A 26458-nucleotide genomic window follows, 5' to 3' on the forward strand; every position below is an offset into this window, starting at 1 on the left:
GAGCAAGCACTTTATTCGGTCGCTGTTTCTTCATTTCATTTTCTAGTTAAAGTTATAACTTACGACAAATATGAAAAAGCTTTCCATGGATCGCATTGCAATTATATCTAGCTATATTATAATTTTAATTGTAAGTTTGTTGTTTATTTTAATAAGGAAGCTTCATTATAGCTATGAATTGAGTTTCTTTGAATTTTTTTTAGATAATAGTAAATGCGGATATTAAAAGGGAGTGTCGTAAAGAATCAGGAGTGTCATGGGGTAATAAAGTTTTTCACATTTTTTAATTTTATGGTAATATATATATGGGGTTTAAGAGAGCCTATAGGAATGATCCTGGTAAATCTATTAAATGTGTTGCGTCTTGATTTCTGCATTTCAAATAAGGTTATTATTCATATTTATGATTTACTAAGGTATTAACGTAGATAAAATAATGACATGTGCGTACAAACTTTTTGAAATACATGTATAAAACCTTGAAGTGTAGCAATGTTTTGAGTTTATTGGCAGAGTGAAAAGTGGATGACATTTGATACATTAAATTTACAGACGGAAGCTAATAAAAAAACATATATCGATGAACGATATTAAAACATTCAATTAAATACCGAAAATATATTTAAAAATAGTAAAAATATATTGTGTAATATTTAGTCGTTTGTTAGAATTTAATAAATAAATATGTTTAGTCACAAATTGAGCTATGATTACAAATATGGATATATTTACCTTATTTTGCAAAATGTAGTTAAATCTGGTAATTCTAAAATTATTTATATTTAGAAGATTGATCATTACCAAACTCTTTTCAGACTCTTCATATATATATATATATATATATAGGAGAATATTAAATGTAAATTAATTTTTGTTATACTTCCCAGTGTCTTTAAAAAAATTAAGGGCCGGCATTTTCGATGAATCTGATAGAAACTTGAAATGCTACTTAAAATGCTTTATGTCAAGAAATGGAATTATTGATGAACAAAACGAAATCAACATAGAACGAGCTCTACGAAACGTACCTCAAAGCGTACAAGATGTTTCAAAAGATCTATTTGAAAAATGCAGGAATTTCCGTACGTGTATCAAGCCAAATTTAAAATTCAATTGAATTTATACATATTAGTTCATTTAGGGTCTTTTGTAAAATAATCCAAAATATATCTTTTCAGCAACTGTCGATCCTTGTGAGAAAGCTTTTGAAATAGGTAAATGTTTTTTAAAAATGCAACCCGAGGTAAGCTTAAATCTTATTATCAGAAACTATTTGTATTCGATATTACATCCTTTCATTTATTTAACATTTCAGATCCTGAAAAGTGTACCATTTGTTTGACACCGTTTGAAATGATGATAATAAAAAATAGGTTTATTAGAAGAATTAGATGAAGCTTAGATACTCACAGTAGAGAATACTAGATTTTATCTCATATATAATACATACAATCGAACATATTTTTTCACAAAATGTATACATTAAAATAAAGATGAAAATATAATTTTTTGTCTCCTTTTAGAATTTCCTTCGTGTTATAAAAATTATTAGTATTTATGCAGAGAAACTTACCACCCTTAGACAAAAGAGGGTGGCTATGGTGTCATTCGAAAAGTTATGCTTCAAAGTTTTCTAAACTGTCCGTGTTATTTGGAAGTTACGTATCCTTGAGAAGTTTTAGAGATCCAAAGATAATAAAAAGTGAATGTAAAAAGTATATAATGATCCCACTCTCCGTCTCAAAGATCTACTTTCAATGTTTTTTAAAACGTTGTTCAACAAGGACTTCGGAACCTTCGAAATCATGTATTCGTCTCTCGTTCTTGCAAAAATTATGAAAGTCAAACAATGTATGATTGATTTGCCTTCGTAGACATTTGTTGATCGATTAAAGTGTTGAATTGTTAGAACGGTTGAAGGGAGAGGGGAGGGGGGATGGACACAGAAAAGTGCTTTGCCGAAGACCCAACTTAATACCAATAAAACAATATTGAGCCTTAGGATATACACTGCGCCAAATTCATTGGTGGACATTTCAGCAAAATTCACTTCGTATTTCTCTGGCCTGTACGGCAAATAACAGGAATAAAAGGAAAATTGCTACAGAGCTATAGGCCAGAGAAATATGGATTGAAGTTAGTTAAAATGCACACGAATTAATTTGGCATAAAGTAATTTACTGCTTTGTTTTAATGCTAGTATGGGTTTCAGTGTTACACTTTTGTATGGAGGGTTTCCTCCATTCCTCTTACCTACGCCCCCCTGTACTAACACCTCAAACAAATAATTGACTCCAAACGGTTTACGGGATCGAGTTGCATATCGGCCTTATAATCTTTATAATTTTTCAAGGACATTTGGCCTTTGAGTGACCTTAACGATTTCGAATGCCTTATTGTGACATGACCTTTGGAATGATACAAAAAACCCTTCTGAAGGTGTTCAATCCTTCTACGCCGATTACTAAATAATTTATATTATAATTTGATTTCTTATAAAATTAAAGCGTAAAAAAATAAAAAAAAAACTGTATTATGTTATTTATTTATAAATCGGTATTTATTGTTTTACAATGAAATTTACAAATTATACGTATTATATAAGTTGGTGGTAAATTTAACTGACTTTTCTTGTAATCACTTGATATATTTTCAGTTCTGGTTTTTAAAGAATATTTACATTCTGGCAGAGTTGAATCATTGTCTTTTTAATTTCAGATACACGTTAAAGGGATCATAGCTTTGTTGACCAAAGATATACCAAATTTCATAAAAACCAATGGGATACACTCTCGGGCATCTTATAAAGGAAGATTCAACGTAGTAAATATAAACAATAAATCTACGTTAACAATTTCATTCGCGCTGGTAGCATTACAATTTAATTTACTATAAGTTCGTGCGATTTACACTACATATACATATTTAATTACAAGATTATGTCCTTAGTGATATTCATACATATTTTTCATGTTATATGATTTAATGATTGTGCGAATTAGGCTATAATAAACCAGACAAGAGTACTGAAAAAATTTATACATAATACATTCTTACGCTTTCATAAAATCTACACTTTTATTGCCTGCAATATAAACCATGATAACACCTTTTTGTCTTCATAGAAATCTCAAGGAAAACAGGATATGGCTGCCATTTAAAAAAGTTTTTCGTTAATATATATGTGATGTTTAACATTTAACTAACAATAATAAATATATACATTTACAATATTGTGTATTGCATTGTGTGAAAGCGAGAATTAATAATAGTTGGGTTTGATTGACTTTCTGTTATGCAAATAGTTTCCTTTTAGGCTTATTACATGTGAATAGGGTCTATTTTATAACACATCATACATAACCAATCTGGCAGGACACAAACTTTTATAAATATGTGCAGATTCTAGTTGTTTCCTTAACTTTTATCTCCTACATACCATCGTAACTAGAGAGTAATTAAAGGCTGTTCAATATTGTTCATTAGATTCATAGAATTTGTTTATAGAATTTTTTATTATTTTATTGTTCGTAGAAAAGACGTAGAAGGCAACTTCAGTACAAAGATTGAACTATTGTTATTTCAAAAATACTGGGTGGTTTTGCACACGCGCGCATTTAAATCCCAATTCTATCAATTAAATTAATTAATTGAAAAGTTTGTTAACAGTAAACTATGATTATCCTGTATAATTTCAATTATTTGTTATTCAAACATTAGTAATTGGATTTTAATATACCAAGCCTTATACAAATGCTATAACTATTAAAATAATTATTAGTACAGATTAATTAAGCAAAATCTTGCTTTGTTAGAAACAAAACAAGCATACTTAGGGTACAAATTTGTATAAACTTTTTAATTAAAATTTGTCTGAATAATTTGAAACAATAAATTAGATATCTTATATGAATGAGCTTTGGCTGTTTTATTATAACCATTTTCTCCAGAACACACCTCTTAACAACCAGAATTTTCTTCACAACAAGTAAATTGTACAGTTTTTTTGTTATTTAAAAGACAGAGTTTTACTATTGCATTAGCGAGTATTTCATATTTAAATATAATATTAGTATTGTTCCGACGAGCATTATTTGGTCGTGCATTATATATAATTTAATATTATCACTCGCACTGTTATTTTACACAAGCAGCAATTATATAACAAATTCTTCGAGCCTGGGTACCCACGAAGAACGAACAGCATCGTCAACACGTACAATTTTTTTATCAGTTATATCTGCTACGATTCTATAATGGACAAACAGCAAATACTGACCATGTCTCATTGGTAAACCCAAATTAACTAGTGAAATCAGATTAAAATGAAAAACGTTGACAAAAACGTTATCCTCCTTTCAATTTTAAATAAGTTCACACATCAGACAGTAGAAATTCGCAATTTCCTTACAAGCTATGCTGAAACACACTACAGTTCCATTTGAAAAATGTATACAGTCGTTTAGATTTACAAATATAATCTGTATCATTCTTTTACATTTCTATTTATTAAATATCTCGAACGAGTGCAATGTTCTGATTTCACAAAACGTTCAGTGGTAGTTCGCAACAACGAAGAAATTCCACGCACTTTAGGAATTAATGACTTGATTCGAAGAGTTCAAAGTCGGGACTGTTTAGTCGACGAAGGTAACACGTTTTGCTCTACCAAGGGTGCCCTCCTGGGGCAACCCCTAATGCTATACAGAAATCTCTTGTATTTGTACACGTTTCTTAATGGTATTCGTACCAGCATTGGTACTAAGAGAGCTGGTGGTCCTGGTAGGAGGTTTTGGGGGAATGGTATCCTTGTGGACGGCATTGGAGGTCATGTGGCCAGATATCGAGTCGTTCCTGATCTGTCCAACCTGGTCGATGTTCTGGTTCTGCGAAAGCTGATGCTCTTGCACCGATGGACTCCGCGCTAAAGTAGTGTACAAAGGGGGTGGTTCTTGTCGCGGAGTAGAACCTTCGGTGGTATTCTTAACGTTGGTGGTCCTAGAGGTCATGGCCAAAGACTCTTGACCCGGCCCACGATCCACGGCTGCTCTTTTCTTATCACGATCTCGTTGGTAATAAATCCCAGCGAAAATCAGCATATTCAGCACGAGTAGAACGCATCCTACTCCAACAGTGATGGCCAACGCCGTAGTCGTGCTGTAATAATGTCGAGACGCTTGCCTTTGTAACAGCTCGGCTTCATCATCGGCATCCTCCAGTATCGACGTGGATTCTTCCGTCACTGATTCGTCGTTCGTTGACGTGCTGCAAGACGTGGTCGATGACGAACTCGATTTTGTCGTTCCTACCAGCGGTAACGGAGTGTACCACTCGTCTCTGACGGGACCTGAAAATTCATATTCCTCATTTCGATTTATTCATTAACGTCGAGACCGAGCAGCCGCAGATATTTACCCGCATAGTATTTATCGTCTCTCTCTCTAAAATGATGATGACGCATCGAAACGTCATCGTCGCCTGGTCGGTGAAGCTGGGGTATCAAATTCAGCCATACTGCCATTTTGTGGCCACGATAATGACTCTTCATTTTAGGTTTCAATGCTGAAAATTCGATTGAGCTTTAACATAAAGTACAAGAACTTTTTTCCAATTTAAAATACCCATAAGTTTGATTAGTCACTTCTCACCTATTGTCAGATATTGCTGAGAGCCAGTCTCGTACTGCTCCCAATTTAATCCATGAAATCGAGCTTTCTCCTTGGGCGTACCGTAATCCACCGATTCGATTTTGTGCGGTTCATTAGGATTTCCGGTTTTGGCGAAATTCGTGAAGAACGTAAGAACCGCCTCAGCGACGCCTTGATCCTGTCTTGTATAATTACGCCGAAAAAAGTATCCACCAGCCACGAGAGGGAGTCCAAATATATAAGGGATATCTTCGCCACGAACACTGCCAAGCCTCTGCAAAGATTCAGAAAAATTAGGGTTTATTAGATATTTATTTAATTAGTATAGTAACTCGACTGGTAACGCAAAAGTAATATTTATAAATGATCGATATATATATTTGCGCGCGTGGACAAAGTGTAGTCCTTTAGGTACTATAAATAGAATCGTCCAGTTACAATTATCATTGTCAGACGACTTAATTTCTCTTTTAGCGAGCAACTGATGTTTCGTGCCTGGCAATGGAAATAGCCTTGGTCCGAGATGCCTCGTGGGTGCAAAGAGTAACTATGGCTAGGTTCAGTTTGTAGGTAGTTTAAGTGTGCATATATATGTACCTGTGTAACTGGTGTACTCACTTGCTAAAAGTTGGATGTAGGTGCTGCATGATTTGCATTCTCCAAGCGAATTTGAATTGACCTTAGTGCGTACTGTATATTTAAACAGAGACTTCTAAGCTGCTCTTAATTGTCAACTCGGTAAGTAAATTATCCGACTACCAATTATCTATGTCAGCACCATCTTAAGGGAAAGTGAATGGGTGTCTCGGATCAAGAATAGTTAAATTATTGGCAGACCTTAGATTTTAAAAGTTAAAACGAACGAATAAAATCTTCTCTTGAATAAAAATTTCATTTGCACTAAATCAATGCAATATATTCCTTTATTCGTCTCTCAAATGTTAATACTTTTTTTATTTCCTTTTTAAAGCAATTAACTGTAATTTTTTCTTTGACACGAGTTTTAGACTCTATTTCAATAAAATTATATACATATATATCGTACAATGACAGTATCGAAAAAATTATAATGTTTTCGTTGAACCTTTCAATCTTTCTCAGGGAGATGTAAGATGGTTTTACTGCGAGACCAGCAAAGCATAGGACCACCGGCTAATATTCCCAACTTTTGAAATCTCTTCTATAAGTAAGTTTGAGGGAGCTTGCCTCGCTCAATTTACAGTCACTGTAGACGACGTCGTCTTATCCCATCGACGGAAGTCTTCTAGGATAATGCGACCATCATCCCTTGGAGTTGCCAAGGAATCTGATTAAATCAGTATCTCCTATGTGGAATTACGTACCGGCTACTAGTTTTACTTACAATACCAAGTCAAAAGACTCAAAACAGTGGAATACAAAATTTAAAACGAATAGTATACTCTGGGAATATGAATCTCATAAAAGGAATGTACTACAGACGAGAGAACCACGCAGTATAAAAAGTAGTAGAAGGCTCACTCGAATTCACATTTCCTTATCAAAATGACGCGTATTAAACTATTCTTTATTTCATTATAAAAACTAATGTGATATAAATTATAGTTGGAACTAAAATAAAAATTTATTTTCGAAATTCTGCGACAATTTAAATCTCCCTCTCTCTCTCTCTCGTTCAATCTAATAAATTCGACTGAATTATTTTAGTACTAATCTTTCGTTTCCCAACGTTTATACGTGATACTTTTTCCAGGATTTTGGAGACTTTGACAAAGAAAAATTAATGATATAAGGTTTATAACCTGTATATAATCGCTATCCTTAGTCTGGTAGCTAAAATGATAGAAATATGTCTTGGCTCCTCTCCTAGCGTGATAGAAAGCAATTCTCATCAAGGGAGCCACGGTGTGGCCATCGCTCAGTGCCTCCATCGTCGAGTCCCGAAGGATAATTGGATGAAGTACAGATTTGTCCCAATCCGTGTACTCGTTCTTTACGGCTGAGAAGATTTCGTTCAGGTGGTACACGTAAGCGTTCCTCACGAATGTCCGGAGAATTCGATTACGCTGATCCTCCTCGACGCCATATTGAATTTCGTTCGCGTTGAAGTCGAGATTCGACTCCACTGTCGAAACACCAAGAATTAGCGGTACTTTGATGAAAGCATCGCTGGCTTTTTCCATATCAATGCCAGGATCGGGATTGCTTTGGTCCACCGGAAGTCCAGGTCCTATTCTTGGCACAAATCTGCATCACACGAGAATCAAGTTACTATATAAATATATATACAGAAACTTCGCGCATGGTCATTAATATATTGTAACGACGCGTTAGTTTGCTTTTTCAGAATAAAATGATATTATATATATAGAAAATGATGATACCTAATTTCTGGAAGTTCCACTTCCATGAGTGCCCGTAATGGAACGCCTCGAAGACAATCTGCAATGTCTTCATCCTTGTCAGTGGAACATCCCACTTGCTCCGCCACTTTCAGCCGAATATCGTTGGGATCGTGCACGGAAGCCCAAGGACTTAAAGCTGAGCCGCTTGATAAGACCACTCGGTGGAAGAGACCTGCGAAAGAAAACTTGTAAATTAAGCTTGAAAGAGTGATTCCTCGTCGTTGAATCGTGCTTCTGCATCGTAACGGTGCGAATGCTTTGTCCGAAAACCATTTTATTTTCTCGTTTCCGCCAAATAGTTTTGGATAGCATGCAGTGATGGGTGTCATTCGGCAGACTTATAGGCACTATAATATTATATAGTGATACGCGAAATAAATTTGGCTGCACCTCGAAATTACCAGTGCGGATGTCCTCGTCGAGCTTTTTTATTGCAATTATTAATAAAAGATGGCACGATATGTCGGTGTATTTCTCTGGATCTGCTCCAGCCAGTGTCAGTACCCTAACGATTCAAAGTCCTCGACTTATTGCACGATTCTCCTGTCTTGTCGGCAATTATACACAAGAAGTCCAATACGCGCTTCTTTATTATTAAAAAGTCTGAATAAAATTTAAAAGCAGGCGAGGAGAAATAGTTCTTCTTGTTCATAAAGAATAATTTATAATTAGAAAGCCAATTAGCCTGAAAACAGCTGCTACCTCTTTACTTATTAAATTCTTATTATCGTAGTTTATTGCTAAAAATTCCTTCTCGTCTCTAATAGGTATTTGCTTCGTTTATTTGCAGCGATTATACGAAGCCTGATGATAAGGGCAGCGTATTTTAATAATTCATAAATACCTTTCGAGCAAACATCGCGAATGAAATTCGCGCGCTCCAGCTTATCGTGTTATCCCGAAAATGAAATAAAATATTTAACTTTATTACTGCTGCGCTTTATCTCTCAGTGGATTTTCCTGTGAAAGCAAGCTGATGTACGCAGTAAATCGATCGTTACGAGTTTAAAACAATATCGCGGCGTTTTTCATCTGCGAGTTGCCACTGTTCCGCATATTCTTTATTTTCGGTGGCGAAAAACGAGGGGTGGAGAGGTGAAAGAGAATGCGTATAGCTGTGGCTTTTCGTCAGTTTACTATTGCAGAACCAGATTAAAGGTAAACAATAAACACAGTGGTAATTTTTCGTGATAGCTATAGTTGAGGAAAAGACGTTTTCCATGGAGCGGAAGAATGCTCTCGTTTCCAGAGTGTCTGCGATACGATTTAAGTGGTATAAGTGAAGGGAAGAAGCCGCTGTAAAAGGGAAAAAGTGGGTTGAGGTTTGGCAACTCTGCCATTTTAGTTGTTTTTTGCGCAACCTCCGATTCGACAGCATTGAAAGTAAATCAAAACTTGAAGGAGGCTGCGCATGTCCACGACTACGACAGGGAGGATCTAATTTATTGTCCTTATAGTGGACTCCGTGTGTATTTTCCAGAAACGCCGGAATTCCCATAACTTATAACTTTGATAAATCTTTCGAATCTTGCGAAATTCTTCTCTTGCATAAAAAGTAATTATAATTCACTCTGCTCGATAAGAAATAACTAGAGCAATAAGATAATACTTGCCCTGAGACAACGACAATTCTGTTAATAATATCATTTCTCAACTTTATTGTAAATTTTAGACAATATCACGATCTGGAGCGTCTTGGTAAATGAAATTTCTATTGGAGTTTATCCAACTTTAGGAAATTGTAGCCAAAGTAAATCTACGGGCTTTCGCGAGTAATAGTATTTGTTTGACTATCCTTAACGTTTAATGGAATAAACAAAGAACCAATTGACTCGAGATTGTTTTATTAGTCGGAAAGTGTTGTGGCTCCTTGAGCTCTATTTTTGTTAGCTATATATGCAAATGATCTTTCAGACCCGAGGAGAAATTTCAAAACTTTTGACTGCGATAACTTAATACAAATTAAGTACTTATTTAAACTTAACTGACTTAACTGGTTTTAGAAACTGAATAATCTTAAAGGAAGAAACAGTTCTAAAATGATAAAATAAAAGGTGGCTTGCTTTTTGTCACTTTACAAGAAAAATTCCTTCTTTTTACCGACATTAAAGACAAAGACAAATGTCGCTGGCACGACTTTGTCAATTGTTTGCTATCCCCTGCATGACTGATATAATATCGTATACTTGCTATATCGCCAGCTGTAATCATATTTGCAGTGTTGGTGCAGCGAGTAATCTTTGTTTTCTTGGTTTTTCCAGTTTGTCTAAGAAAGTAAACGTAGACGGGTCGAAGCGAGAAGTGAGAAAAATACGGGATGAGGTTCCTTGGCCCAACGGAAAGAAATATTCTCTTTTTCTTCTTCTTTTTTTTTGTAGCTCGATATATTCCTTCCTTTTGCTGTGTTTTATCTTTCAGTTCTTGAAATAAAGGGATTTGCATAGCGAGTAGAATTTAGGAGTTTAATTTATACGAATCGAGGGGTGATTCGTGAGATAGATTGGAGATGTCGTAAGAAAAGGAGGAATTTGGGAAGGACGGGTGTAAGATGGGTGGATGGTTGAGTGAGTAATCACGTAGGCGTCTGTTGGGGGGCAACAGCGATTGCGGACCGATTTAGTGGTGGTGCAGATGTATAGTCGGCCATTCGCGCCAAAGCACAGCTCGTTCGGCAAAGCCGGTGCGCGCAACCTGCATGACGGAAAGCTCAGCTCACGTGAGAGAAACGGGGGAGGGGGGAGAGGGGGGGGAGAAAGAGATTTGACGAGGAAAAGAAGCGACTGGGCAGGTAGGTAAGCGGCCAGTATGTGGCACAACCGCTTGCAAAAGAAAAAAAAAAGTTTGAAGAGTACTGAGAGAAAAAACCTGAACGGAAGCTCGTATTTTACTAGTGCTAGTTCAAACAAGGTCTGCCCCCCCCCTTTCTTTCTATTTCTCTCTTTCCACTTGCTTTTCCACCATTTCTCCATGACCCGACTATTTTCCTCACACCGGTTTTGCCAAAGCTAAACCTGCAAGCCTTTTACACCCAAAGCTCTCAACACTATTATGAAATCTTATTACTCTGTGCTATTTCTCTATCTCTTATTGTATCTAAAAAATGCTTAAACCTTGAAGGCAAAGCGCCTTTGAAGTTACGCCCGGGCGAAAATAGTTGATGTAAGATATATGGTAAATTAGAAATTCGGAGGTTCTTTATTTTTTCGTGTTTAAAGCTTCCCGGTAGAGTCGCCATTTTGTTTAGAAATGGTCGAAGACCGTAGGAACTAGGAACGTCGTAAAACGCAAAAGATGCGAGTGGAAGAAAGCGCAGCAGCGGAGAGAGAGCGCTTGTGGGGGAATGTAAAAAGCGAAAAATGAAGGAAGGATCTCCGTGCCTCTGGCCATGTCTGCTAGTAGCGGAAATTTTATCCCGCGTTGCCATTTCCCGCAAGTCCGCTTCTTTCAGCAAAATCAGCGCGAATCGTTTACATCCTGCACCGGTACTTCCATGACTTTTTTTTGCAACCGGCCGGCCATTTTCCGTCCGAGACTCTTGAAGATCGAGTAAGAGTGCTTTTGCCCCCAAATTCCAACGGAAAGCTGCATTCAACTGCGAGCAGGAAACCGGCTGAGAGAAGGAAGTAATTCAGGAAAAAGCACGCCTGACGTAATAGCTAGCGAGGAACTGCCACAAATTCCCACCCGCCTCCTCCCAACCGGAAATTTTAGGCTTCGGCCAATTTTCTTTCAATTTACGCTCTTCTTATTTTCCTCCATTTTTCCCTTCTCCTCTTTTCAAAAAACTCCTCGAGTAACGAGAATCTCTTTCTCTCACTCATCTCTTTCTTGCTCATCGTTATATCATTTGTATATTGTTCTTAATTTTCTCTCGTTGGAAAAAGATCGCTACCGAGTATTGATTTTACCAGTATATTTTTTCAATAAGTGGTAACGTTACAAGCTATTAATTTTTTTCCAACTATTATGCCAAGTCATATATTAGGTACCTAGTGATGTACTATTACTTTGTGCGTCAAATAAATCTTGGCAATCACGGATGTATTATTATATATACGATATATTTCCCACTGTTCATAGTTGCTTTTTATTCTTCTTGGTTTCTAATTGAAGTGGCAGTCCGATATCATTTGTTCGAGTACAAAAGGACGCGCTGACAGAAAGGAAGTTGTAAAGAAGTGAGGAAGGAGCAAGTAATGGTGGCCAAAAGAAAAAGCACATAAAATGTAATATTGCCGGGCGGATCTCATTGAGGAAATTGTTGGTCATCCGTGAAAAGCAGCTACGATAGGTAAAAATTGAGATTACGCTTTTGTCCCGTTATTAAGCTTTCAATTTAGGTAACCGTGCAGAGTTAATTTATTTTTTTCATCCTGTAAATCTGCTAAAGAGAGTCTTTGAAAACTAACTAGGAGAAAAAAGTGGTTAGATTGATTAGAGAGGCTTCGTTTGTCACCCACTTTGTCACTCTTAATGGTTCCTTTATAAAAACCTCAATGCGCTTAGCCTGTTTTCCATCGCTTTTCACCATTTTTCTTAAATTCCAATTTAATAAATCGCAGTTTCATTATTAAACGCTCGGTCGAATCTAGTTTTAAGTGCACCTTTAACAGTTGGATTAGTATATATAGGACTTGACAAAATTTACAATTTAGCTCATTAAAAATGCATTAACCACTGTGGAATATTTTGAGTTTTTAGAGAGTTGTGTAGATATAGATATATAGTTTGTGTGTATTTTTTAAATAAAGAGAGAGAGTGAGAGAGGGGGGGGGGGAAGATCCCCACTCTCACCGTCAGGTGATTAAACGCAAGAAACAAGTGCAAACAATGTTTACCTTTACTGAAGGGGGCTAACAAAAGAAGGTTGACAAGGGCAGCTCCAGTATCATGACCGACAAGGGTGACCCTGGTGGGATCACCTCCAAAAGCGGCAATGTTTTCCCTCACCCAGCGAAGTCCCATGGCTATATCCTTTAAGGCCAAATTGCCACCCGACCCCGTTCCTCGGTCGGGAAAGGGACGAGTCCTTAGGAAGCCTGGAACGCAGCCAGATAATTCAGAGTCAACATTCCAGGATCGAATTCCCTGCCAAATATTTTTGACGATACCGCTCTTTTATTGCAGCTCGCGATACTAACTCTTTGTTCTCCTCTATTATTTTCTCCTCTATTTCTTTATATCGCTTCGATTTTTCACTGCACACTGGATTTCCGGGTGCACGACCCTAAGAAATTTATATAAAATGTTTGCTGTTTAATAAACTCACCTAAAATTCCGAGGCGATAATTAAGCGTTATCACGATAACGTGACCAGCGCTGGCTAAAACCGAGCCATCGTACGGATTGCCCGAGCCCCATTCGAAACTTTCACCATGCACGTACACCATAACTGCGTATGGTGCTTCCAGTCCTCTCGAACCTGTAAAATAGGTTTAGCTATAAAATTACATAAGGACGTTAACGTTTCGCTAATAAATCTGTCGATAGCTGACACAAATCAGTGGAAAAAGTCATAATTTATTCATAAGGCCAGGAAGTAGTTTAATTTTGCAAAGAAAGTTTGGAAATTATCGGGCGTGGATTAAGGGCGGTTCGTTCTGTCGATACAGTATTTTAGAGGCTTTGGGGGTGATTCGTTGCTGCAGAAAAGTTTACTCGTTCCTTATGTAAATTCCAAGCACCTGCTTAGACCCGCCTAACGTGGCAGCTGTTGGCAGTTAATTAACTGTTCCTGCTAGCTCGGGGTTTATATAACAGTGGTAATTACATCTTCAAACTCGGATAAAGACTGAAACTTTCAAGTGATGAAGTGATACGTCATTGACAGGAAAAGTTTTTCAACTAGTCTCTCACTGTACACTTAAAACTTGGTCGAATCTGCCAGACTGTTGACAAGGATCATCCAATTTTACCAACTCGTCGTTTCTATTCCCCTTTATCCCGATCCCATCTATTCCGCTTTTTATAATCGTCCGATTAATTATAACGCGTTGCACTTTATTATTGGTTCCGCTGAAATGAAAATAATCCAAGGAGAAACTGTTGAAAATGCTCAAATTTTTAAATAATTAACCGGGCCCTGAAAATTCCTTTAAGTAATCTGTAATAAGATGAAAATTATAATGCACCTAACTTTGCTCGAAAAGAGATTAGCGTCTTCCCTGGAAGTTGGCTTTCGAATTTAATTTAGTTTCTGCGTACCTCGGCTTTATGTTAAGAAGTAATTACGCCTGGGAATGTAGGGTCAGGTTTTATATGCTTAACACTTTTATAGGTTATAAGAACCATGTCAGAAATATCATCTGATATTGACTGGACCCAAGTAGTTTTTTCCTTTTAATAACTTAATGTATCGTTAAAAGATCGATTATATATATATATCTATTAGAAATATGAAGGCAGAATAAATAGTTTTGGTGTGACTTACCACTTCCAGGTATATATAGATTGAGAAAGAGGCAATTCTCGCTCTGATTGGCCAGAAAAGCATACATCCGCTTTAATTGCTGGAGCCTTCCATGCGGCATTTGCAAAAGTGCTGTGGTGTCATTGCTGATGTCGGGATAATTTTGGGGACAAACGGCACCAAAGGTGTCTGCTAACTTTACTCCGTGCCAGGGAATTGGCGAAATTGGCGGCCGAAATCTCAGATCCCCTATTGGTGGTGCTGCGTATGGAATACCACGAAAAACTTCCACCGGATCTAAATGTTGACTGTTCAATTCCTGTAAATCCAATACACTTATTCATTAATTAAAAAATACTTCGTCTTCTTTATAAATTTTTAATTTCCTTTTTCAAGCTGTTATACGTGTTTATCTTTAATAAATAATTTTGAGAAAAGACTGCATTTTATTTAAATAAATGCTTCGGTATCAGTAGGTATACACGTGGTGTAATTAAGGACTCGTGTGCGACTGGTAATGAGTTACTTAATTACCTCAAATTTCAATTATCCCGTGGTTGTGTTAAACCGTATACCTGCAGTATTTCATACTTGTTGGAATAGTACTACCTTCCTTTTCGTTTCTATTAATCAGTTGTATCGCGCCTGTCAACCAAACTTACTCATGGTAAACACTGCGAGAATGAAATACGCGATAGGAAAATTTATTCGGGTACAGTTTAATGTTAACTGCGATTAATTGGAAACAGAAATTGGGGGATACGTTTGTGAAAGAAAAATTACTATTGGCTGCTGCTTCTTGTAAGTAATTATACCAGAAGGGCCAATAATTCCCGTTTACACCGCGTCGACATTAATTGCACCTCTGAGTGTCTGTTTGGTTGGTCCTATTGAAATTGGTGCTTGTAAATCGAGTTACATCAAAATGCAATATACTGCAAATATACATTAGAAACGCGTATCATTCACATCACTAAATACTTTAGAACCAACTTTATGAAAATTTTAACGAATCATCAATAGCTCGGAAAATTCAACAATTTTCCCAGTCTTTCTCATCCAAATATTATTAACTTGAACATACTGTGCAGACGTTAGTAGATGGAATATTAAAAATTGCGGCGGATAGCGGAAAAAATATTCAGTGATGAAGGCACCGAGATACAAAAAATATGAGCAATTGTTTCCAACGGTAACATAGCATTCCCTTGCGGCACTAATTTTCAATGCCCCATTTTAAGCAATTTAACAATTTCATTGCTCTGATATTATATAATAACAAGAAATTTATTATTTTCAATATACCATAGCTGATCGGGTGTTATATTGAAATCCTTTCAAAGAGGCTTTACAATTCATTGAAAGCTTATAAATAAAACGACAGAAGATTTTAAATCTGATTATGAGAAATATGGAATACGAAAAAGCAATTTCGTTTTACCCAACTCATAGTTACTTGCTTCAAGTAATATATATTTTAGAGTTTTTACATGAAAATAAGATTTGGCTGATAAGTACAGCAGTGTGCGTATTTAATATGAAGATATAAACGCTTGTAGCGCAGCCTGAAGATGCATAAATATCATTTCTAGCCCAGGAACGCTCGGCTGATTGTACTGAAAAATGAAAACGTGTGAGGTCAGGCTATCGTAATAAATGTATCGACGTAAAACTTTGAAAGAACGGATTAATTTAGCTGCGAAACAGTACAAAATAGAGAGCATAAAACCTGCATAGCTTTCAATGCTGCTCTTTGGGGTTTTCAATTTATCTGAACTAATTAAATTGTCTTACGCACAGTGTTTTCGTATTCTCAAATATACAGGATTTTGAGAGTAATAGGTGCCAGCTATACAAAAATTTAGAAACAGGAGAGAATTTTAAGACTAAAGTTCTTATATTTTGTTTTTCTGAATCGCTCTTAGTTTAGGAGTAAATAATTAATGAAATTAATTAACTGTGAACCTTTGATTGGCTGAAATTAGAGGGGACAACTCATTGGGTCCGAAAGTAAGCATATGACATACGCAGCTCCATTTCCACTTATATGTGTATGAGCCGTATTAATAGACGAGCACTGAACATCAAGTTTCGATTAAAAGGAACAAGCCAAACGTAAAACCTGCCTAAGTGTTTAGCTAAGATAAATTTGAACTTTTGAGCAAATTATGTTGAACTGTCTTATAAGTATTATAACCAATTTTTTTTTATGCATTTTCATACGATGAAATTAAGTTCAAACACGGTATAATTAAGACTACTTTTAGGTTTAATTAAATAAGCTAATTAAAAATTAGATATACCAAAAATAGTGGTAACTATACTATGTTTGGACGCATTTTTATCGTTAAAACGTATATAGTTCATTAATAATATCTGTAAAACAGTTTAACATTATCTATGTGAGTATAACTTTTTCTTAACTGAACGTTCAGGCTTGTTTCCGCTTGCTTGCTTTTTCGTTCGACGTTCGATGCTCATTGTTCACTTATTAATCATATCATACACATGCAAGTTGAGATGAAGATACGTGTCCTATACTAGCCGCACTTTCAGACCAAATTAGCTGTTCTTCTCAATCTCGGTCAATCAGAGGCTCGCCCAGTTAATTAATTTCATTAAGTAATTACTCCTAAACTAAAGGCGATAGGAAAAAATGTATTTGGATTTCAGTCTTCAAATTCCCTCCTTTTTCTAAATGTTTTCGGTTAGAAGCCATTAGTCTCAAACCTAATATGTTGGTCAATTTTTAATATTAATACCTATAATACGATAATAGATCAGTAATGCGAAAATTTCTTAAAATTTCAGTGGATTGAAATATGTATTGTCGAATGTAAAGTAAATAAAATTTTAAAAAAGAAAGAATGAATAATGATATGCCTAAAAAAAACGATGGGCACGTTGTGGAACACAGGATCGCTGGTTCCTTACAAGTAATTTCTATCGATTGATTATTTACTACTAACATACACTTGTTTCAGCAGTCAGTATAAATATAATCGGAAAATAGCTCAATATACATGCCCGTGTTTGTGCATATGTAAATATATTTATAAACTGTGTTGCATGTAGCATATAGAAACAATACAACTTTCCTCTACAACAAAATAAATGAAGTACTATACTGTAAACGGAATTTACTGTTTATCTCTGTTATTCTAATTAATTATTAAATTACACATATTAGCATATTTTTCCGTGTATCGTTTCTCTCTGTTATTCTTATAACGATTGTTATTATTTGGAAAATTTCTGATTTGATTTGAACCATCTGAAGGAAATATGTCCGGTTTTTACGTAACGAGGGGATCGTCGTTCCCCTTGAGTCGGGTCAAATACGGGTTGTTACTACTGATAAGCTGTCGATACTAACAAGCGAAAATTGCATCAAACCGTATTGTCTCTTTTATGCGTACACTGTACAATCGGTACTTCTACACGCTACTTTTACAACTATCCTGATTAAACTCGCTTAACACGATCGTTCAAAACGCTGCACGAGTTCTACGCATAATTGAATCACTTCCACTATCATAGACTTTTCCCTTTATAACTCTTTCACCATTTCATTATCTTTTTAATTCGTTGTTAGAAATACTCTTTACAATAATACATAAAAACGAGTAGAAAAAAAAAACAAAACTCGTTTTTGTTTAAATTTTAAAACCGAAGCAATCTTTATTTCAACGCTGCTTTTATCATAACAATGTGCTTTTACATAAAATAATTAATTCCATGTATGTATCTTTGAAAATAATTTATTACAGGTAAGTTGATAATTTTTCAAAGCAGCAATGGCCGCGAATAATTCACGGTTGAGGATTTGAGAAAAGCCAGCTAATTGTAATGTCGTGGCGAGTGCAAAATTGTCGCTCGTTTTATTCTTACCGAAATCGATGAGGGCTGCGAGTTGAAGAAGGTGCAGGTTGAAAAAAAGGTCCGAGAGTAGCTTTCGTGCTCGGACTGCGTAAAGAGATCTTTGAATTATTATAATCTCGACTGCGCGGGATTTTATTCGAAATCAGTCGCAGGCCGTATACGTGATCGTAATTCTCATTATTTTCAGCACGCGAGAACTTTTAGCTGGCGCGCGAGGAATGTGCTCGATATGGTAGTGGGAGAAGGGGGGGGGGTATCCCCCTCCCCCCTACAGGTAGCAGGAGAAAGAGATTCTGGATTTGCGGGAAATTCCGTGAAGCGTGGGAGAGAATGGGATGAGAGGAGAGATCTCGAGGAAAATTGTCCGCTCTCTAATAAATTGGACGTAGAACGGGTTGGAAGGGGTGGGGCGGGGGTCAGGTTGAGGAGAGAGTAGAAGTCGAGAGTGGAGAAATGTCGCGAAGACAAGGCAAATTGATGTCGGGACAGAAACAAACGCCCGGCCGAATTGCTACAAAGGCGAACCTTTCGAGACTGATGCCACACGGATATATTCGTAATTTTTCTTCAGAACCGCCGCTTCGCTATCATTCCACCTCCCTGTTAATATAACACCCAGCGTTTATGTACGGCTTCACGAACAATTTAACTTAATTTCCAGCGATTCGTCTCATCGCGCGCGCGACGGATAAGAATGAATGGGTCCTTCTCAATTTTTAAAAAAACCACTCATCGATTATTAGCTTTAGGTGCATGCTCGTAATAACGACTCGTCGATTCCCCACTGAGCTTTCAATAATTAATTATAATCACTTTAATCGATGATCATTTTATTATACGATGGGGAAAGCGTATAATTTGCTGTACAACGCGAGGACGATTTCATTTTAAATTCGAAAGACTTTTTGTCATATAAATTGCTTATTTTTGTTGGACCTTTGCATTGCAGTAGCAACAAAGAAATCAATGAACGATATCGTACGATGGAAATATTGATAGAAGGCAAGAGAACGAGGCGAACGAGTGACATTTAAGTAGTTTTACGTATAGTCGGACGACCATAACTAAAACGGAATGTTTCACAAACGTTCGTGGAAATTCGAAAATGATCGTTTTTTCGTTCTCGAGAGTAACGGCTGGCTGACAGATGGATGGATAACGAGAAAAGTTTTTCGTTCAAGACGCGCCTCGTGGTCTTTATACATTACGTCATAACGTGCCTCGCTGCTCGCTTTTGGATCGCATGGTTTTTTTTCTTCATCCATTGCTTCAGCGCCACGCGATATAGCTATCCTCAAAACCAATCGAAAATGTTGTTAGCAGATTTAGCAAATAATAACCATATAAATTAGTCAAATTATTCAACACACTGCTCTCCAGTTTTTTTCACCAGTCTAAATTTTTCCACTCTGCTCCAAACTCTCAACTTTTTATCATTTGTCATTTCGTTTGCCGCTGTGACGCGTTTTCCACTTTTTCATTTTCTTTCCAAAACCAGTTCGAATTCCTCTCTCTTCTTTTTTTAACCCCAGCTTTGACAAATTAGTTTCACTGCAACTTTTTCATAATGATATTGTTCATCGCAAAGCAATGTACATCGCTTGTACACTTGGTCAATGGTTTATTATACCGTTCGCATAGGAAACGAGTTATGTCGATTGTCATCACGGTAAACATTATGGCTCGTTACTAATCACGTTTCACTTATTACCCCATTTCTCCATATAACGTATCACTATTTTCGTATCAGTCGCAGCTCGAATCCAGGAATAATTGGAAAGATTGAATGAAGCGTCACGTTTATTTGTTTCTGCCTATTGCGTTAATGAGTTTCGACAAAATAAACAAAATTTACTAATACTGTCGTGACGTACGGTTGCTCTACAAATGTAGCATCACTGCGCTAAAATTGCAGATTCATTCCAAACGTTCAAAAGAATTCAATTCATAAATAATTATAAATTACTTATCATACATTGTTAAGCGAGCATAAAATTACGCTCTCGTGATATTTTCCATGCGTCCTCTCGTCTCTTTGGATATTTATCACACGTGGTTAACTTTTAGCTGCGTTATACGCGCGAAATAATTTAAAACGCGCGAATCTATAAAATTGTCCGTGTTAAACAAAAGGGTACAAAATCTGACGGACATTTTTAATCGTGATAAAATTAAAGCGTGCGCCTCGAATTATGCACATGCAATGGCACGAACGGTTTAACGATTTACGAGCCGCCTGTAAAATTTTATACCCATAGTAACGGAATGAGGGAAAACGAGTTAATGGATCCGATCGGATAAACGCTAACTAATAAGGAAGAGCGGTGTCATCGTTCAGAACGCCCTGCAATTTGTTCAATTGAACGGAAGTCTCGTTTCTCGTTGAAATGTGAATCATGACAAATTATTTCACACACGTCGTTAACGAGGAGGAGCCCCGTGAGAAAGGGAGTGAATTTTTACGCGATTCATTTGCGAGATTAACAGACATAGTGAAGAGGATTGAGAGGGGGTGGGGGGAGCACGGGGTCAAAGGGTATAAAATCATTGGTCGTGCATCTATCGTGCTCACTCCCGTCGATATGAATATCTGGTAGACATAATTGATGTTTGCTATCCGGTATAGTGACTGCCGCAGTAAACGTCAAATCGACTTGGTCCTATTGACTGATCGCTGCTATGAAAATGCTTTAATGCCAAACGACGGCCGATCAGCCGATTGCCCTACGAAATCCAATCTCGATCCCTCGGTGTACTACAAATGCCCCTCCTCCCCACATTTACCATATCAACATCATTGAGGACAACTCTCAAAATACTCTGCCAAAATCTGTAATGCACATTGTCAATCACAAAGTGTGTAACGTAAGCTGGAGCGAGAAAATTAAGCTTACCGTACAAACCGGTTTTTGCGCGATCATTATTTATTCCAACTTGACACAAGTATAACGCCGATTTTTAGTCTTTAATTCTAAGAATAATCCTTGGCTGAACCGATTTAACGCACATTTCACCTGATTAATTATTTAGCAAGACAAATGCACCCGCCACATAACCCCGTTGGTGCCGGTTTAAATTTAATCTTATAGCGTTAATTGCAACCTTAATCCAATCAAATAATAATAGTACAACCCAGCAAGTACATCATAAAGGACTTATTTTTAAACCAATCAGACTAGTTCCATATATAGAGAAGCCGTAACCATGATCGAGAATAAATTAAAGGAACAACCAATAATATAGAAATAAGTATATAAGATGTTATAGATTTATCCGATGTCTCGGATCCAGAGAAAATGCCGAGGTAATGTTGAAGGATAATTATCATTAAGAGGGAGAGAGAGAGAGAGAGAGAGAGAGACGAAAGGTTCGAGGTCGATCAATTTACGTGGAATATTAAATTGGAATTGGAATGATAGGGGTGAGAGATATTAAATCTGGCGAAGGGAGACTCGTTAGGGGCGGGAGTTTAGGTAAATGGAGAAGTGGAAAGAGAGCGGAAGAAAAATCGATACTCGCCTGAAGTATTCCACGAATCTGTCCGGTCTTGGTCTCGACTATGCGAGAGGCGTAGCGTATTTGGGAAGTTGCTCGTGTGTTGCAGGCGCAGCCGGAGAGAATGAGAAAGAGGATAAGGACGCGACGCTTGGTGGTCGCAATAGCTGGCCTGGCGGGGAGTTTTAGCGGCCGCCGAGTCCGGACAGCCGCCGCCGCCGGCTGGCATGGCAAAAGCATGACAGCATCTGCTGGCGGCTTGCACCTGCAGCAACGCCACCAGCATACCCGCCACCGAGCAGCCCCAAAACTCCAATCGAGCAGCCCAGCCTCCCTAGATTTCGCAATCCCCTCGAGTCTAACGGTCCGATCCTCTTATTCCTCCAGTTTACACCGCAACTTGGCACGATGCGATCAACACGATCATACAGCACGATATCTCAGCATCACTATTCAACTTTTCAATCACTGTAACTGTCCTACTCCCTCCTCGCTCTCATTTCGTTACATTATTTTCTCGCGCACAACTAGTTTTTTTCCACCCCGCTGAATCGACGACCTACGAAATAGTTTTGGAAAATCCCACGAATGAGATACGGCTGAGAAAGATGAAGGGTGGAACTCCTGACGCGGAAGAATGATGAAGTTTGCTGATTGTATCCGCGGCAACAGGCCCCTCGGTGGTTTTGCCTCGCTCCGCTCTAAAAGGGAAACATTCGCGTGTCGTCGACGAATCACTTTCTAACCTTGTTATGCAAATGACTTTTGCTTTCTCGTTTGTATCGCGAATTTCCCGCTGAGATTGCTGTCGTCTACCTGCTTCGCGTTTTCCTTTCGTTTTCCCGGTCGAGATGTATCGTGGTGCTCGCGATATCCACCGTAGCCATAGCCTACACAACGGAATGGATCGTAAGCCAATAACGTCGGCCCTTTTGCGATTCCAACACAACGTTGCATTATTACGATGTATTAATATTTATCATTTCATCCACTTTTACCTCTTGTAAAATATATATGCACTATTTACGACGGAGCCTTTCACCTCTCCTTCCTTTATATCCCCATAAAATTCTCCGATGTATAGTGCTTGATTAATGCTTGATTATATACTGATTATGAAAAGCCTATTAAGAAAAGCAGTGTGAAACTTTCCATGAAAACTTCACTCTACGACACTTTGGTCGTAAATTGATCCGAATTACGGTAGGTGTCCTAGGCTCGTAATTCATTAAATACCTCTTCTTCATTACCAGAAAATGTTCCTTCTCACTGATCAATGCTCGTTTTCATCGTCTGGTGGGAAAAGCAGTGTTAATTCTCTTGAAAATTTCATTTTTCACCAGACTCGTCATATTTTATGAAGAAGAGATTCGTCGTTTTTTGCAAGGACAATGATTTATGGCAGAGGCGTAATTTATCAAGTATTTGGCGGTGGTACGTGAGCAGGTTTGCCGTTTCGTCGGGCCAACTTCCGGTATGCAGCTGCAGCAGCGATGACCGCGTGCTTCGAACTGCTGTTGACTTCCGTTGCGGGTCGAAGCAGGACAAATCGCTTTCTAACTTCGTTATACGAACGCAGCTCCGTTACTCTTTCCCCTTGTCCCGTGACCGATGCTGTTTAACGTTGCTGGACGTTCCCGGTATATTCCGTGTATATCCTGCGGAGCCTCGTCCCTCCTGTTATGGCCAAGTTAAATTGCCCTCAAAACATCTTGAATAAGAAGTATGCTCTCTGGATTCAAGCTGTCTCTCAAATGTGAAAGCTGCTAACTCCCTTGCCTGGTGGAGTTGTAGTTTGTCTCCTGCTCGTACCGCCTGAAACCAAAAGACCAGGACTGAAATATAGCGACGTAACTTCCATTAGCCTTCCATCTACTAGACACTGATACCCTGTTTCATAGTCCGAATAATTCTTAGAGAAAACATCAATGGCGTAAAAAGATTGTTATAGATATAGCAAAGCTGCATGTAAATGAACATATCGTATATATATATATATATATATAACTTTGCCATTCCTTTTAGTCGAGGGAGCGTGTAATTTTTGAAAGGGCTAATTTCGCGTGGAGAGGTTCGTTTTCGATGAGGTAAAGGTGAGATGATTAACAAAGGGAATTTTCGATGACACTGACGATGATGAGGGAGGGTGAAAAAGGTAGCGCAAAACCTGAGAGAGAGAGAGAGAGAGAGAGAGAGAGAGAGAGAGAGAGAGTCTGATCAGAGCGAAGCCTCGTGGGAAGGAAAGTTTGCTCGTAGTAATCAGTGCTAGCTATCCACATTTCCTTCCTGAATTCTCTTCGCCCTCCCCCCTCCCTTCTACTCTGCCCCCCAGACAGCCAGAGGATTCCTGTTGCAACCCCACGCTTAAGGCGCTTCTCTCTTATTCCCTTTCCGACAAAGCGGAACTTAAGATAATGCTCGCGCACGTACTTCATTCCTCGAGAAAGCTACCTACGACCCTACCTTCAAAGACCCCTTCGCTCTATCTCCCTCTCTCTCTCTCACACACACACACACACACATACAGCTCAAAACATGCATAGACCACGTGACCCTCCTTCTACCCCGGGACTCGCCTCTTCGCGAGCTATATACCCCAATCTCTCATCGTGATTTAAGGTCCCTCTTAGTTTAATTATTGCGTCGGCGGGCTGCCACCTGTGAAGCGAAACTTCCTACCAACTTCCGCGATCCACGTATAAGGTCAAAATGCCGATATTAAACGCACGTGTCATTGAGCAGTGAGTAAGAGTGCATAAATCCCTACTACGCTGAGGTAATATCAGACTCTGCACTGCTCTAATCCACTATAAATTTCTCAGTAACGGCTACATCAAATTTATTGCGCTATCAATTTGCAAATTTTTCCTAATAATTTTTGCTTATTTTTAATTTTTAACGGACGCGCGCACTCTCACTGTGCATACATATATACACACATATAGCATATCCATTATTAGTACGTATTCTCATTCCGGTTATTGGTTGGTTGGAGAAAAGAATGATAAAATATGGTTGGCAAGGAGAAAGATAAATTCCAACTTTTGCAATGATGTATAAGAGCATATATCAGCTTCTCGATAATAAGATTCGTTATAAACGCGAGAGCATATTTTTCGTCGAGAGCACCTTGAAATATCTTCTTTAAGAACTTTGATTCTCCTACTTTGATATAAAGGATTTCGAGATCTGTTTCATTCGTACAGATTATTACGTTAGCCTCCGGTTCGGTTGGCATCATCTCCAAGTTCAGCAAAGAAAATCATGCTGAAATATAAAAGATGAAGTTTTTAGCCGAGTGGATTGGATTGCAGGAGGAGAAATGTGTTTCCACATAGTCGGGGGGCAGGCGAGACTTTTCCCTACTATCCAAAATCGAAGTTTCGCTAATTTAATTTGTGCCTCAATTATCGGCCGTGCCGATCCACCAGACAGCTCTAACTTCCGTTCCCAAAGCGGCCAGATTACCCCCACCCTGTCCCCAGGACTCTTGCCTATCAGCGTGTACAGACAACAAGCAGACGATCGACCAGCCAGCCCTATACGATACATCCGCTCGATTGCCCGGACATTGATTTATTTCCGCAATGATGTCTCCCTCGCAAAAAACAATGCAACGCGCTTAACCACCCTGATGCATATGCTGAAATTAATACACCGGACAACGACGAACACGCCCTTATTTTATACTAAAGAGAAGCATGAAATTCCGAGTTTTGGAAAATTCTTGCAAATTTCGCACCAACTAGGATTGAGATTGAACGCAAACTTTATGATTGCAATATGCAAATTTTTTCTGTGGGATATATTAAAAGTGGGTCTGTGGCTCAGTACCTATATTTCGGCTATTGGGATGAAAACGAAACGAGCGATAATTGGAGCATGTCGAAGCCGCTTGCTAATTGAGCACTGATTTAATAAACAAATCGATCCTGAAACTCATTTCGCGAATCTTCGCAGGGCTCTGATTGCATTCGTATAGGAAGATGAAGGGAGGGTGAGATTTATGATTGGATCGAGGAACGAGTGGAATGGAAAGCAAATGTAACGGAAACGATTCTATAGTGAGTCCTGGCAGAAGTTTGTGCGACACTCTCCTTTTGTGCGGCTGTTAGTCAAATATATCTCATGAAATTAATTCGCGCTTTCGAAAACTTGCACGATCCCCTATCATCAATTTTGGATAAGCCCATGGTCCAACGGAGCGGGATATTTGTGTGGGTGAGTGCGCGGAATAGGAAAATTTATCTGCCCCAACCAAGCTATTCGCCATTGCTATTCCCTAAATAAATTTTCTAAAATAGCTACGTGCAATTTTCAAATAATGCTTGCTTGAAAAAGGCGGTCCGTTTGCTCGATCGCTTCCACGAATCTTCCAGCTGGGCCAGCGGGATAATTGCCTTTAAATCAATTTGAAGTAGCCATTCCGAGTCAAAAAATAAGGTCCGATTTTGAACAAAATTTATAGTAAGAGTCATCATTATTTAGATCTACTTTTCATCCGACTACGCAGCGTGTACGCAAAAACAGGTACAAACCATGTTTATATCTTTCATATTTGCAACAAATAAAATGACAAATTTGATAGATTTTGTATCGCCTTCACACATTTTTTGTTTAGTTAAAAATCAGATTTTGTA

At 37.9% G+C, this 26458-nt stretch overlaps 2 protein-coding genes across 5 annotated transcripts in view; one reads left to right on the top strand and one right to left on the bottom strand.

Annotated features, from left to right (window-relative positions):
- LOC136782877 (general odorant-binding protein 83a-like) lies at window positions 1-1499 on the top strand. 2 transcript variants are annotated; one of them, XM_066742604.1, is made up of 5 exons: window positions 1-130; window positions 204-261; window positions 888-1082; window positions 1179-1214; window positions 1316-1499. In XM_066742604.1, the coding sequence occupies exons 1-5, from the start codon at window positions 71-73 to the stop codon at window positions 1393-1395; spliced, it is 429 nt and encodes a 142-aa protein (XP_066598701.1). In that variant the 5' UTR covers window positions 1-70; the 3' UTR covers window positions 1396-1499. The 2 variants fall into 2 exon arrangements, with proteins under 2 accessions (XP_066598701.1, XP_066598702.1); XM_066742605.1 differs by having other exon boundaries at window positions 1179-1243; window positions 1316-1478.
- Window positions 1500-1622: 123 nt separating this feature from the next.
- The window catches only part of LOC136782869 (neuroligin-4, Y-linked-like), a 108331-nt gene continuing 83495 nt past the window's right edge, over window positions 1623-26458 (bottom strand). The window contains exons 5-13 of one of the 3 annotated variants that reach the window (XM_066742582.1): window positions 21843-23633; window positions 14463-14760; window positions 13302-13454; window positions 12871-13071; window positions 8012-8204; window positions 7430-7874; window positions 5649-5922; window positions 5416-5562; window positions 1623-5347 (exon numbers count right to left, since the gene is read on the bottom strand). In XM_066742582.1, the coding sequence (XP_066598679.1) occupies window positions 4701-5347; window positions 5416-5562; window positions 5649-5922; window positions 7430-7874; window positions 8012-8204; window positions 12871-13071; window positions 13302-13454; window positions 14463-14760; window positions 21843-22058 (2574 nt within the window). In that variant the 5' untranslated portion in view covers window positions 22059-23633 and the 3' untranslated portion in view covers window positions 1623-4700. Of the gene's footprint in view, window positions 5348-5415; window positions 5563-5648; window positions 5923-7429; window positions 7875-8011; window positions 8205-12870; window positions 13072-13301; window positions 13455-14462; window positions 14777-21842; window positions 23634-26458 lie in introns of all 3 variants that reach the window. The other 2 variants (XM_066742583.1, XM_066742584.1) reach the window with 2 other exon arrangements.

This window comes from Prorops nasuta, unplaced genomic scaffold (genome assembly GCF_024137725.1).
Source record: "Prorops nasuta isolate Cenicafe-Biocafe unplaced genomic scaffold, Cenicafe_Pnas_1.2 PNAS00030, whole genome shotgun sequence".
Lineage (NCBI taxonomy): Eukaryota > Metazoa > Arthropoda > Insecta > Hymenoptera > Bethylidae > Prorops > Prorops nasuta.

Bases quoted from the DNA above. Each gene is read 5' to 3' on its own strand.
- LOC136782877 (XM_066742604.1), top strand. From the start codon at position 71: ATGAAAAAGCTTTCCATGGATCGCATTGCAATTATATCTAGCTATATT. The intron at 131-203 runs GTAAGTTTGTTG...AATTTTTTTTAG, and splicing joins GCTATATTATAATTTTAATT to ATAATAGTAAATGCGGATAT. The intron at 262-887 runs GTAATAAAGTTT...TATACTTCCCAG, and splicing joins AGAATCAGGAGTGTCATGGG to TGTCTTTAAAAAAATTAAGG.